Raw genomic sequence first — 14,163 nt, forward strand, 5'->3', positions numbered from 1 at the left:
AATATTACTATTAGTATTTGATTTTAATTTGATCAAACGTGTAACTTTACCAAGTACAGAATATATTTTTATTTTATAATACTAGTCTTTATATTAAAATTACTTGAAAGATATTAGGAATTTGTTATTACGATTTCTTTTAAGTTTTTAATGAAGAGATTTAAAGACCCAAATTTATAGAAAACCTATTTACGGATGAGAGTTTTGGCATATGTCTTTTTTTATTTTATGATTATAAAATTTATGTTTATTTGGTACAATATTGCTATAAATCAAAACTTGACATTGCAACAATGGAACTTACGTTTCCTGCAGAATCTTAAAAAAAATATTATATGAAACTGAACCTTTTTTATTTTAAATATTTACTTGATTATATTCTATAATTTTTAATAATTTTATTCTTGACAGTGAATTAGAATATCAGTTTTCTAATTCCCTTAATAGTTTTTTATTACTGTCTATACTGAAAAATTCCAACATTTGAACATGCCTAAAGGTTTGTTTCATTTTAGTTAAAACTATAATATTAAATTCTAATAGAACAAGGGTCTCAAGGGTGGATTTTCAATGAATTATTACACTTGGATAATATAGATTTTTGCTTTTCAGACTATATACCATCATATGAACGTGTCGTATTTTTATTGGAAACTATACAAAAAACATATCTAGATTATTCAGATCTTTTGAAATCTGCATTTATTTCAGAGTACAATACACAACATATAATAGATTCATCAGATCCATTACACCCAAATAATTGTTTACTTTATATCTCTTCTAGCACCAAACCTGGTTATTGGATGCAAAGGAATATTGGCATGGATCAGAATATAAACTTAAGCCTTTATCGGGAACACTTATGCAGGTATTTTGGAAAAACGAAACTATCATGTTTTTGACAATGAGAGAACCAATAATTTAGTAATTAATGATTTGCTTAAGTTGTCTGATTCAAACATATATATCTCAAAAAATTATATTATAAAATCGCTTTCTGACAAAATAACTTCTAACAATTTATTAGTTGCATGATTTAATTCTTTTTAGAAAGTATGCAAACCTTATTTTGAATATAGTCGAATTCTTCGTTACTGGTATAAGGAAGATGATACACACTCTTCTCCTAAAGACATATTAATTTTTATTTTTTAGAATGCATTAATAAAAATAATACTTGAGACATTTATTTACATTATTTTGATCCAAAATATTCTAATACTTTTGTACGAGAAACATTAGTAAAGTATGTTTTGAATTATGTTTGGATTATATTAAAAATTCTAGAATCTATATAAATATATTAGAAAACATTTTCCAAATAAAATATTATTTAGATGTTGCAGGTAATCATATTTCTATAATGTAACAAAACTAGGATTTTAATTATCTATATTTTTTTATAGCGATAAAATGTATCGTTTAAGATGTTTTAAATGCTATTTTAAAATTTCAGTTCACCTTTTCTGGATATAATTCTTAAAAGAAATTTAAATCTGAGATTTTTTATGATTTTTAGGATATTGCTATTTATCTCTACACTGAAGCTTATTGGTCTTCTTATGGAATTCAAGATGTTTTGGAATGTATTTTCGCTTTGAAAATCTAGTTATTTATTGACTTTGAGCATAGTAATTTTTTTTACTGATATCAAACTGTTCCATGAAGTATAATTTTCTAAAATTTTTGCAGAAGTATTGACATTAAGAGTATTTCTAAATCTAAGAAATATATATAACTAAAATGATTAATTGTTTTTAAAATGTATTGCATTTTATCTAGAATTTCATAAAAGGAATTACTCGATACGTTTTTTATCCATTTCAGACTTTTGATTCACGATCATTTGTTCTTGAAAAAGGTTGATAGATCATATCTATCTATATATATATATTTAATTTATTTTTAGAAAGTAACTATATTTATGGATTGGATATAGAAAATTCCGATGAACTGAATTCTTTTGTTTTCTATTCTTTTTAAATTGGAGATCTGACCGATTCAAAATAGTTGATGCTAGTTATCTTTTATACTATATTATTGTGAGTTCGTTGTTTGCTCATTTAGGAACAAAAGGGCAATTAAGATATTTTGTTAGAAGCTATCATTTCCAAGTATTAAATATGATAAAGTATTCGATTTTATATAATTTATGGTTTTTGATATTTATAGCCGTTATATTGCTATTAAAAGTATCAGGGATTCATTTTATCTAGAGTAGCGAATAGTTGTTTATTTATATAGATTAGCGGCAATTATAGAAATCATGACTGATAAAAAATTTGAAAAAATATCTTAAACTAGTTGCTATTAAATATTCTTTCAGGCCCAATAACGTATTTTTCGAAGAAAATGAATATTGGAGTAGTATCTATATGGAATTATGCTATTTCGATTTCGGAATATTAATTCACAATTAATATAATAATTATAATTTAAATAATGTGGTTCTTAATATTTTGAAAAGTTTAACGAAAAATAATTTAAAAGAATTTTTTTATGAATATATCTATCCTGATACACTTAATCAAGAGAAACTATCTATTCATATGAAATCTAGAACATTAGTAAAAGTTTTTTCTAGTGATACATTGCAGCAAAGATTATATTATTGTTTCAAGTGCACTAAATTAGAAATCTCGTTGAATGATCTTATACTAATGAGCTCTAATCTTAAACTATCCGACCTTGGAAAGTCTATATAGGAATTACTTATAGAAAAATATCTGAATACAGATGTCTCTAAAATGAGTTGCTCGAGCTTTTGAATATCTTAAAAATTAATATAAGAAACTAAAACAAAAAGTTTTAGAGAATTATAGCTCAATAAATTTTACAGGTCTAATAATATTAAAAACCCTTTGATATTATCACCTATCCCTTTCTCATTATTGCTATTCAGAGAATATAGAAAATATTGACTTTTCTGAGGTTAAGATTATATATGGAAATATAATTTAAAAATATTATTTAAAAATGTATTATAAATATTGAAAATTATCTTATTCTAATAAACTATATATAGCATTTATATGATATAAAACTATTGAAAATTGAAACTTAATACATTAACGTAATAATTATATAGCTTTTGTGTATTAGACAAAATCATTTTAAAATAATATTTTTAAAATTTTAAATTTTATTTCTATAATAATTACACAATTTTAAATATTATATATTTAAAATTGATAGAAAAGTTTATTTAACAATGAAGACTTTAAAGTTTATATTTAATCATAAAAAACACATTTATAAAATCGGGACGGCTATGAATTGAATAAGGGACCTTTACATCTTCAGTGGAATGCTCATCCCAACTGAGCTACCAACCCATAACAAGGCAAGTAAGCTAGAATTATCTTTTAAATGTAGATTTTATAAATGTATATATCTAAAATTAAAAAATAAAAGATATCTTAAAATAGTATTTCTTATTTTTTACGAAGCGTAAAATAAAAATCCTCCAATATTTTGTTTAAAAAATCATTTTTTATAATATTAGTGAATGGCATCATTGATATAAAACGAAGAGTGTTATTCCATCTTTCTTTCACCAATTCCATCCAATTGGCTGATGATACCATTGGCATCCATAATGGATTTGAAAAATAATCATGGTTTTTAAGCCGAAATGATTGACGTGTTAAAGATTCTGACAATGAACATGTTGTTGAACGCATTTGTAAAAGCAATATATATGTTATAGAAGAAGATAATATAGTGCCGCTAAGAAAAAAAAATATTCTTGGCATAATTGAATAATATTTAAATGTACTTATCTAAGTAGATGATAAAATGATGTTATCTGATTTATATATTTTGAACTTTTAAAAGATTATTTTATATCCGATTTTTAGATTTATAACGTTAAAATAAAAATTAATTTTTAATTTAGATAGTTCTAAAAATATAGAAATATGCCTATTAAATTATTATTGAGAAAACTCATCCATAGGATACAATTTTCTAAACATTTATTTCTGTTTTTTTACGGTAATTTAATATCTTTGTAAATGAGGTTTATTAAGAAATAAATATTGTATTTTAATAATATATAAATCAATTGAAATGGTCTTCGAAGTTAACACAAAAATAGTAGATAGATTAATTATATATTTAGGAAAAGTTTTAATAATTTTTCTGTATAGAAACTTATCAAATTAGTTATTTATAAAGATTAAATATTATTTTATTAAATTAAAAATAAATATATTTTATAGAAATCAAAGAAAAATATAACGAAACTATATAGAATAGCTTCAGAAAGATTTCTGAAAAGACCAGATGGCTATATTCCTGTTTTAAAATTATCTCGAAGAAAAAAATGATCAATACCTATGAAGTTTTAGAATATATTGATGATCCAAAAGATATTCAATTTTTTATGGCAAAAAAGCCATAATTAATAATGAAAAATTGGGAATAAGGATGTCAAAAAAAAGCATAAAAAATATTAAAAAACAATGTACTTTAGAAAAGATAGCTTAATTGTTTTAAAAAATAGAAAAAATGAACATTATTATTTTTTTAATGGAAAAAAGCAGAAACATAACATGAATATCATTTTTACTTTTATATATTATTAATACATGTTAAAGAAATATATTATATATATTATAAATCATTTTTATAATTTTATTCAGTCCTTATTGGTCTTTAGGAATATTTCAGTAAAGTATTTTAAAAAATATGATATTTTTAATATAAAAACTATTTAAAACAAAAGGAAGAGAATTAATATGATTTTTAAGTTGTATAATTTTTTAAGTAAAAAAGTCAGTATCATTTAAATTAAATGTTAATGATTATATACGTTAAATTATTATAAACTTACTTATACCAATTATCAGTCAATTTTAAAGAAACAAAACATTATATATATATATAATATGATATAGGCTTTTATAATACTATTATATTTCACATAAATGTTTATAATATGGACAAGACATTCTTATCAATAAGCATTTCAAGTTCTTTAGAATTAATATTTTATCTTGAAAAAATCCATTAATAATAATTATTGATATTTATACGTAATCTAAAAATGTTTGCTTTTTTTCTTATTTTTAATATCTATAGATTCTTCTGAAATTTCTAACGTAGTAATATCATTAGAATTTACAGAATACTCTTTTTTATCATAAAATCTTGAATTTTCTGATATACTTTTCATTTAATGATTTATGAATAAAATGATCAGGATTTTCATTATTTTTTAACCTACAATTCATTTTTTTTGGGCATTTCTACACTTAAATCAAGAAATCCCACTCAACTTAAACCCTATAACCATATTATAGACTTAATATAATAATCAAAGAAATATCAATGTAGTTATCCCTTGAGATTAAAAATCCGGTAGACAGATTTACAGATTTCTCTGTTTTAATGTCAAAATTAAAAATAAGATTATCAACTGTTATAACTATAAGAGAAGCAATAAATGAAAAAGTGAAATAACATGTTTAGGAAAAGAAAATTGTAAAAGTTATGAAACCATGATGAATTTTTCAGAATTATATATATATGTCGAGGAAGAACTATAGATAGGAAGATATTTAGTCTTTAAAAAGTATTATAGATTTAACGATATTCGGATATTCAATAGTGCTTATTCTTTTATCATTTTTTGGTTTTATTAATTATGGTTATAAATTCCAATGAACATAAATTCAAAAAGTAAACTTTATTTAAATGTTCAATAGCAAAATTTAATCTTTGATAAAACAATAAAACAGCCAAGTCAATAAATTTCAAAGTGAAACTACATATTAAGAAAAAATCTGAAAGGATAGGATTATTATGTTTTTATCTAATAATTTCTAAAGGTATGCTTTTTAGCATATGCAAAATACGAGAATAGTATCCCCAGATAAAAAAGAAATTAGTGTATAGAGGCTGAAGTCTCGAGAAGATTTATATAGATAATTTTATAATTTAAATCAAAGTAGAGACAAAAGCTATAAAAAAACTAATAAAGCAATCTATAAAAAAATTAAAAAATTTGAAAAGAAAAATAATTTCAAAAACTATATCTATGCTTTAAAAATATATTACAACTATTAAAAAAGTAAATGTTCATGATATTTTTTATTACAAAAAAACATTTTTAATTATGATGAATGTATAAAATTTAAAATCATGATATACTAATTTTTTTAAAAAGAAATTTATTTAATCTACTGAGATATTTTAGAAGAATATATGTAAAATAATAATTATAGATATAGAGACTTAATATGATTCACATGAAATCAATATTAAAAACAATGTAGCGATTAAAAAAAAAGGTTTAAGAATTAATTATTTAAATGAAGGAATGCTAAAAATAAAGAAAATATCGAGCTTAAGGATGATAATATAATATTAAAAAGGGTTAAAAACATGGATGAATTGTAAAAAAATTTCAAAAGTAAATAGATAAAACAATATATATATATACTATTTTATAAAAAATTATTGAATGAAATGAGAAAAAATATAGAAAAAAAACAAGAAAAATAAAGATTTAAAATTTATAATCAAGAATTGTAATGATTTCTATTTTTAACACTTTCTACCATATTTTTTTAGGGTTTATAAAAATCGTGAAATTTTGTCGCATCTTTTTAGATACCATTTAGTAAAATAACCATTAAATTTCATAAATTTTAAAGGCATATTGTAGATATTTTTATTATATGTTTAGGACCCAAAAACTATAGAAAATACTTTTTTTCAATGATTAATAAAATTATACTGATAGCAATATTAAATTTAATTGGTAATTATATTTTAGATTATTTTCATTTTTAATTAAATTATTTTTAGCTCTTACATATGGAAATCAAAACGTAGATTTAAGTATTAGGAGCTCTCAGACAAATGCAGTAGATCCTTCGTTTGAAAATTTTATTGATAGAGAAAATATTTATGCTTTTATTTTAAAAAAAGATTATGATGATGAAAACAAATGCAAAGCAAAATTTGAGGAATATTGTGAGGAATTAAAGAATATAGATCCAGAATTGAATAAAGTGGATAATACTGTTAAGGAAATTTGTAATAATAACAATAAAGAAAAACAATGCAAACTGATAAAAAAAATAATTCAAGGAAAATTAAAAAAAATGGCCAAAGAAATTAAGGATTTTCTTCATTATGGGGGTCTGGCTCAAAAATGTATAGAATATATAGAAGAATGCTCTTTTTTTCAAGACGTTGACTTGGGTGAAATTAAAAAAAACTGCATTTTATTGAGAAATGAATGTAGCAAAAAAAAAAATACCATTATTTCACAGGAAGTCATTTTAAGAACTTTAAAAGTGTCTTCTATTAGTTTAAGTGAATGCAAAAGCAATATTTATAATTTTTGCTCACTATTAGCTTGGGAATCTGATACATTAATGGAATTATGTATTGATCAGAGTAATTCATGTTTAGTATTGGGCTCTGCTACTTTTAATTTCTGTCTTTCTATAAGTCGTAGTTTTGATAATAATAAAGAATGTCATGAACAACTTGAGAACTGTTATTTTTATATGCCATTTTGTCAAAATGCTAAGGAAAAATGTGATGAATGGGAGAAGGAATGTTTGAAAAAAAATATTACATATAAGTCTCTAGATTTGGATTTAAATCCGCTTAAACCACCAAAAACCCTCCTTCAGAAGATTAAACTAGAAGATATTTATAAAAAAGAGGCAGATAAAGGAAGTATTATTGGAAAGCCAGAAAAAATTGGCTTTAGAGATTTTATATTGTTTTTGAGCCGTTTAGAAGGAATGCATAATATAGAAGAAGCATGTGAAAATGCTGTAAAAAAGTATTGCAGAAATACTAAATATCTAAGTTATGAGATAAACAGTTTTTGCAACGATCAAGATAAAGAAAAAAAATGCGCCGAATTAACAAATGTGAAAGCGAGATGTATAAATTTTAAACTGAAATCTTATCTAAAAGGATTGTCAACAGAAATTAGTACTAAAGAGTCACGTGCTTTAGACTGGGATAAGCTTCCAAAATCTCTTACTAGGAAAGAATGTATATACTTTTCAACGGAATGCTTGCGTTTATCAGGGATTTGTAAAAATGGAATCAATCAAGTATGTGATCATATAAATGAAGTATGTTATAGAAAGGCAGAAAATGCGGCATTGAATAAAATATTTATGCCTGCATTACGCGGAATTCTTTATAATTTTGAATCCAATGCAACTATGTTAAGTTGTCAAGAAAAGGTATTAGATATCTGTACAACATTTAAAAATTCCAATAAAAGATATTTTGCAAAATGTCTTCGACCAAAAGAGCAATGTCTTGAACTTAAAAACTATATTTCCTCTCAGTCGGAAGAATTAGAACAAGTTTTGGATAATGTACGGGATTTACCAAAAGAAAGTGATTGTATTGAACTACAAGAGAAATGCCATGATCTTAGAGGTTATTCAAATTTCATTGATAATAAATGTGTTATATTGAATAGACGCTGTAGATATTTAGAAATTACAAAAGAATTGAAAAAAAGATTATTAAAAAGAGGAGATGATGTATTAAAAACTCAAGGAAATTGTACGGCAGGATTAAAGAAAGAATGTAAGGAATTATCTAGAAGAGGAAAGGAAGAGTTTAGTGTTTCTTGTGCTTTACGAGAAGAAACATGTAGTTTTATGGTAAAACAAACAGAAAATGAGTGTATTTTTTTAAAAAATAACATGGAGAGTGAAAAAATTATAGATAAAATTGAAAATGGAAAAACAAATGAAACATTGGTTGAAGAAATCTGCATGTTATGGTATCCATATTGTCATCAATATATGGAAAATTGTCCAGATAGGTTGAAAAAAGGAGACAATGGGAGTGGAAAAGGAATCTGTTTACAACTGGAAGAGAAATGCAAGCCATTCTTTGAAAAGTTGAAATTGGAGGATGAGTTGATGCATAAATTGAAAGGTAGTTTAGGCGATGAAACTAAATGTAAAGAAACATTAGGAAAACATTGTACTGAATGGAAAAAAGAAGGGAATCAAACATTGAATAGTCTATGTGAAGATACTAAGAAAGAAGAACTTTGCAAAAAGTTTGTTGGAAAAATAAAAGAAAAATGTCAAACCTTAGAAAATGAACTGAATAAAGAGAAAGATGAATTAAAGAAGAAGAAGGATGAATACGAAAAGGTGAAACAGGAGGCAGAAGAATTTGCGAAGAAAGCTAAGTTACTATTATTAAGACTCGGGAAAGATGTACAAGGTGCTGAATCAAAGGTGCAAGATAACAGTTCTCCTAAATCAGTGCCACCATCGGCACTACCACCAGCACAACCACAGCCACCAACAGGGTCATCAAGACTACCATCAGGAGGAATACCAGCAGGACTACCAACACCAGGAGGATCAACACCAAGTGGAACGACAAACACGAATAATGTTATACTTGTTCGGAGAACATTTGTAAGTGGAGAAGTATCAGAAACAGAAAAGAAGGCATTTGTTGCAACGGCGAGAGCATTGGAATTGTATTTAGAATTGAAAGAGAAATGTAAAAGTTTGAAAGGAGACTGCGAGTTTAGAAAGGATTGTCCAGGGTGTGATGCGGTCTGTACAGAAATAGACAAGTTATGTGAAGAAATAAAACCATTAAAAGTTACACCGCATCATACAATGACATTAATGACGACGGAGATAACGACTACAACAATGATTACAACGACTACAACAATGATTACAACGACAACAACAACGACTACAACAACGACTACAACAGCGACAAAGTCAATACATGGAGAGAAAGTAACAGAACAATGTGCATTTTCTCAAACAGATATATGGATGACGAATACATCATTGCATACGAGTACGATGACAAGTACATCTACAGTGACATCTACGGTGACATCTACGGTGACATCTACGGTGACATCTACGGTGACATTGACGTCGATGCGAAAATGCAAACCTATGAGATGTACCAGTGATTCAAGTAAAGAAACAGAAACACAAAAAGAGGAAGAGAAAGAGGAAGAAGTGAAACCGAATGAAGGAATGAAAATGAGAGTTCCAGAGATAGTAAAAATAATATTATTGGGAGTGATGGTTATAGGAATGTTATAAAATGGATAAAAAAAGCCATAATAATGAAGGTCTACATATATCCATTGTTTATAATATAGAAGATGTAGAAGAATGATGTATAAATTTTTAATAAAGAATGAAGAATTGTGAATTGAAATTTTGATTTACCCCGCAATTTTACCCCGCAATTTTACCCCGCAATTTTACCCCGCAATTTTGCCCCGCAATTTTGCCCCGCAGTTTTGCCCCGCAATTTTGCTTTATAGAGTAAAGTCCAAGCTTATCATAAAAGATTAAGCAAATGTATGCTTATCCTAAAAGAATTAGCAAACCTATACTTATCGTCTAAAATCATTTCAGGATCTATTTTTCACTCACCTACTTATATGCCACTCAGGGACAAGCGATGGGTAGAGGAAGTCGCCCAGAAAGAGGCGGCGATGGCACAGCCGGTTAAGAGGCAAGCAGCAGGACAAGCAGCAGGAAATGATGAGATTAAGGAGGAACAGGTTTTGGGTTTAATTGTGAAGAAGGAATATGAAGATAATGCTAAATGCAAGAAAAAGCTCGAAGAATATTGTGCTGAATTGAAGAAAATAGATGGAAAATTAGAGAACGTGGATGCCAAAGTTAAAGGACTTTGTGAAGATGGAAAACAAGGAGAAAAATGCAAAAACCTGAAAGATAAAGTTAAAAAAGAATTGGATGATTTCAAAACAGAACTTGAAAAAACATTGAATGACATAACAGATGAAAATTGTAGAAAATGTGAAGAAAAATGTGTATTATTAGAAGAAGCAGATCCAAGTAATCTTGAAGAGAAATGCGTTAAGTTGAGAGATAGATGTTATGGACAGAGACGTCAAGAAGTGACAAAAGAAATTCTTTTAAGAGCTCTTAAAGAGAAGGTTAATGATACAAATGAATGTAAAAAAAGAATGAAAGAAATTTGTCAAGGATTAAGTGAATATAGTGATGAATTAGTGCTTATATGTTTTAATTCAGATAAAACATGTAAATACCTTAAAAATACACATGTAGATAGTTGTAAACCTTTAGAGACGGAACTTGAAGATAAAGAATTAGTGGAAAAATGTCAAGAATATCTTGAAAAGTGTTATTTTTATGGATCAAGTTGTAAGAATACAAAATGTGATAAAGTCAAGAATAAATGTAAGGGAAAAGGGATTGAATATGAAGGACCAAAATTAGATTTTAGTCCGGTTAAAGAAAAACCAAGATTTCCGGAAAAGATTGAAGTAGAAAATCTTTATAAAAGACTGGGAGCTAAAGGAATTATTGTTGGAAAACCAAAATATAAGACGTTGCAAGATTTAACATTATTGTTGATCAAAGGAAGGAATGGAAAAGATGAGGGAGAAAAATGCAAAGAAGCGTTAAAAGATTGTGAATCTTTTAAACACCTAGATTATGAATTAGAACAATTATGTGAAGATAAAGATAAAGACAATAAATGCAAAGAATTAGTAGAAGTAGAAGATAGATGTACGAATTTAAAATTAGAACTTTATCTGAAAGGATTGTCTACGGAATTTGAAGAAAGTAATGAATCAAAATATGTTTCATGGGAATATGTACCAAAATCGGTGACTAAGGAAGATTGTAGAAAGTTTGAATCGGAATGTTTCCATTTAGAAGGTGTATGTACGAATGAGATTGGAAAAGCATGTGAAAATGTAAGAGTAGCATGCTATAAAAAGGGACAAGATAGGATGTTGAATAGATACTTTCAAGAAGGATTGAAAGGGCTTATTGGTGATTTAGAATTGGCTACTGAGAATCTTGAAAAATGTCAAAAATCGGTAGTAGGTAATTATACAAAACTTAAGAAGGATAGAAGATACTTTGCAAAGTGTCATCGACCGACTAAACTATGTTATGAACTTTTAGATGATGTAATTCTTCAATCGGAAGAATTAGAAGTAGTTTTAAATTTGAGAAGAGATTTTCCAAGCAAGGAAGATTGTGTAGAATTGAAGAAGAAGTGCGAAGATCTTGAAAGTGATTCATATTTGAATCATGAGAAATGTGATACACTGAATAGACGATGTGAATATTTAAAAGTTACAGAAGAATTGAAAAAAAGATTATTAAAAAGAGGAGATGATGCATTAAGAACTCAAGGAAATTGTACGGCAGTATTAAAGAAAGAATGTGAGGAATTATCTAGAAGAGGAAAAGAAGATTTTAGTGTTTCATGTGCTTTACGAGAAGAAACATGTAGTTTTATGGTAGAACAAACAGAAAATGAGTGTCTTTTTTTAAAAAATAACATGGACATTGGAAAAATTATAGAAAAAATTGAAAATGGAAAAAGAAATGAAACATTGGTTGAAGAACTCTGCACGTTGTTTGATCCATATTGTCATCAATATATAGAAAATTGTCCAGATAGGTTGAAAAAAACAAACAATGCGGGTAGAAAAGGAGTCTGTTTAGAACTAGAAGAGAAATGCAAGCCATTCTTTGAAAAGTTAAAATTGGAGAATGAGTTGACGCATAAATTGAAAGGTAGTTTAAGCGATGAAACTAAATGTAAAGAAACATTAGGAAAACATTGTACTGAATGGAAAAAAGAAGGGAATCAAACATTGAATAGTCTATGTGAAGATGCTAAGAAAGAAGAACTTTGCAAAAAGTTGGTTAAAAAAGTAAAAGAAAAATGTCCAACCCTAAAAAATAAACTGGATAATGAGAAAGATGAATTAGAGAAGAAGAAAGATGAATACGAAAAGGCGAAACAGGAATCAGAAAAATTTGCGAAGGAAGCTAAGTTAGTATTATCAAGACCTGAACAAGATGGACAAGGTGGAGGATCAAAGGCTCAAGATGGCAGTGTTCCTAAACCAGTGGGACCACCGGTACAGCCACCAGCACCAGCACAACCAACACCAGGAGGCGTACCAGCACCAACACTAGCACCGCCAGCACAACCAACATCAGGAGGGGCACCACTACCAGTACCACCAGCAGCACCAGCAGCACCAGGAGCACCATCAACACCAGGAACACCAGCAGCACCAGCAGGGCCAGCAGCACCAGGAACACCATCAACACCATCAACACCACCAGCAGGGCCAGCAGGGCCATCAGGAGGAACACCAGGAGCACCAGCAGGGCCACCAGCACCAGGAGGATCAACACCAAGTGGAACGACAAACACGAGTAATGTTATACTTGTTCGGAGAACATTTGTAAGTGGAGAAGTATCAGAACCAGAAAAGAAGGCATTTGTTGCAACGGCGAGAGCATTGGAATTGTATTTAGAATTGAAAGAGAAATGTAAAGGTTTGAAAGGAGACTGCGAGTTTAGAAAGGATTGCCCGAAGTGTGAAACGGTCTGTAAAGAAATAGACGAGTTGTGTGAAGGAATAGAAGGATTAAAAGTTACACCGCATCATACGGTGACATCAACGGCGACACAGACAACGACGACGACAGCAACGACAACGACGACGACGACAACAACAACAACGACGACGACGACAACGACAACGACGGCAACGACGACAGAATCGGTAGATGGAGGGAAGGTAACGGAAGAATGTACATTAGTTCAAACGACAGATACATGGGTGACGAGTACATCGTTGCATACGAGTACGTTGACAAGTACATCTACAGTGACATCAACGGTGACATTGACGTCAATGCGAAAATGCAAACCTACGAGATGTACGAGTGATTCAAGTAAAGAAACAGAAACACAAAAAGAGGAAGAGAAAGAGGAAGAAGTGAAACCGAATGAAGGAATGAAAATAAGAGTTCCGGAAATGATAAAAATCATGTTGTTGGGAGTGATTGTTATGGGAATGTTGTAAAAAGAATGAAAAAAGAGATTAGAATGAAAAAGTGCATATATCCATTGTTTATATATAATATAGAAGAAGATGTAGAAGAATGAGGTGTAGATTTTTAATCTAGAATAATGAAATAAAAATTGAGAATTGCCGTTTAATTATAGGAAAAATGGAGAAAAAAGCCCGAGAGTTAGTGGAGAATTGTTAAAGATGATAAGAAAGTTTAAAGAAGTTTTTATTAGAGATGAGATTTTGGAAGAATTTATTGAAGATGATAGATTAGG

General features: G+C 27.8%; 4 protein-coding genes across 4 annotated transcripts; 3 read left to right on the forward strand and 1 right to left on the reverse strand.

Annotated features, from left to right (window-relative positions):
* The first annotated feature begins 460 nt into the window (after nucleotides 1–460).
* Nucleotides 461–908, forward strand: PNEG_02986 (hypothetical protein). The gene is made up of 2 exons (XM_007876843.1): nucleotides 461–499; nucleotides 544–908. The coding sequence occupies exons 1-2, from the start codon at nucleotides 490–492 to the stop codon at nucleotides 903–905; spliced, it is 372 nt and encodes a 123-aa protein (XP_007875034.1). The 5' UTR covers nucleotides 461–489; the 3' UTR covers nucleotides 906–908.
* Nucleotides 909–3,420: 2,512 nt separating this feature from the next.
* On the reverse strand, nucleotides 3,421–3,842 carry PNEG_02987 (hypothetical protein). Its single transcript, XM_007876844.1, has one exon. It carries the CDS (start codon nucleotides 3,756–3,758, stop codon nucleotides 3,438–3,440), a length of 321 nt encoding a protein of 106 aa, XP_007875035.1. The 5' UTR covers nucleotides 3,759–3,842; the 3' UTR covers nucleotides 3,421–3,437.
* Nucleotides 3,843–6,655: 2,813 nt separating this feature from the next.
* PNEG_02988 (hypothetical protein) lies at nucleotides 6,656–10,097 on the forward strand (the record flags this gene model as incomplete). The annotated part of the gene is made up of 2 exons (XM_007876845.1): nucleotides 6,656–6,772; nucleotides 6,820–10,097. Exons 1-2 carry the CDS (start codon nucleotides 6,730–6,732, stop codon nucleotides 10,095–10,097), a joined length of 3,321 nt encoding a protein of 1,106 aa, XP_007875036.1. The 5' UTR covers nucleotides 6,656–6,729.
* Nucleotides 10,098–10,444: 347 nt separating this feature from the next.
* Nucleotides 10,445–13,900, forward strand: PNEG_02989 (hypothetical protein; the record flags this gene model as incomplete). The annotated part of the gene is made up of 1 exon (XM_007876846.2): nucleotides 10,445–13,900. The coding sequence occupies one exon, from the start codon at nucleotides 10,445–10,447 to the stop codon at nucleotides 13,898–13,900; it is 3,456 nt and encodes a 1,151-aa protein (XP_007875037.2).
* Nucleotides 13,901–14,163: the final 263 nt, after the last annotated feature.

This window comes from Pneumocystis murina (genome assembly GCF_000349005.2).
Source record: "Pneumocystis murina B123 chromosome Unknown supercont1.14, whole genome shotgun sequence".
NCBI classification, from domain to species: domain Eukaryota; kingdom Fungi; phylum Ascomycota; class Pneumocystomycetes; order Pneumocystales; family Pneumocystaceae; genus Pneumocystis; species Pneumocystis murina.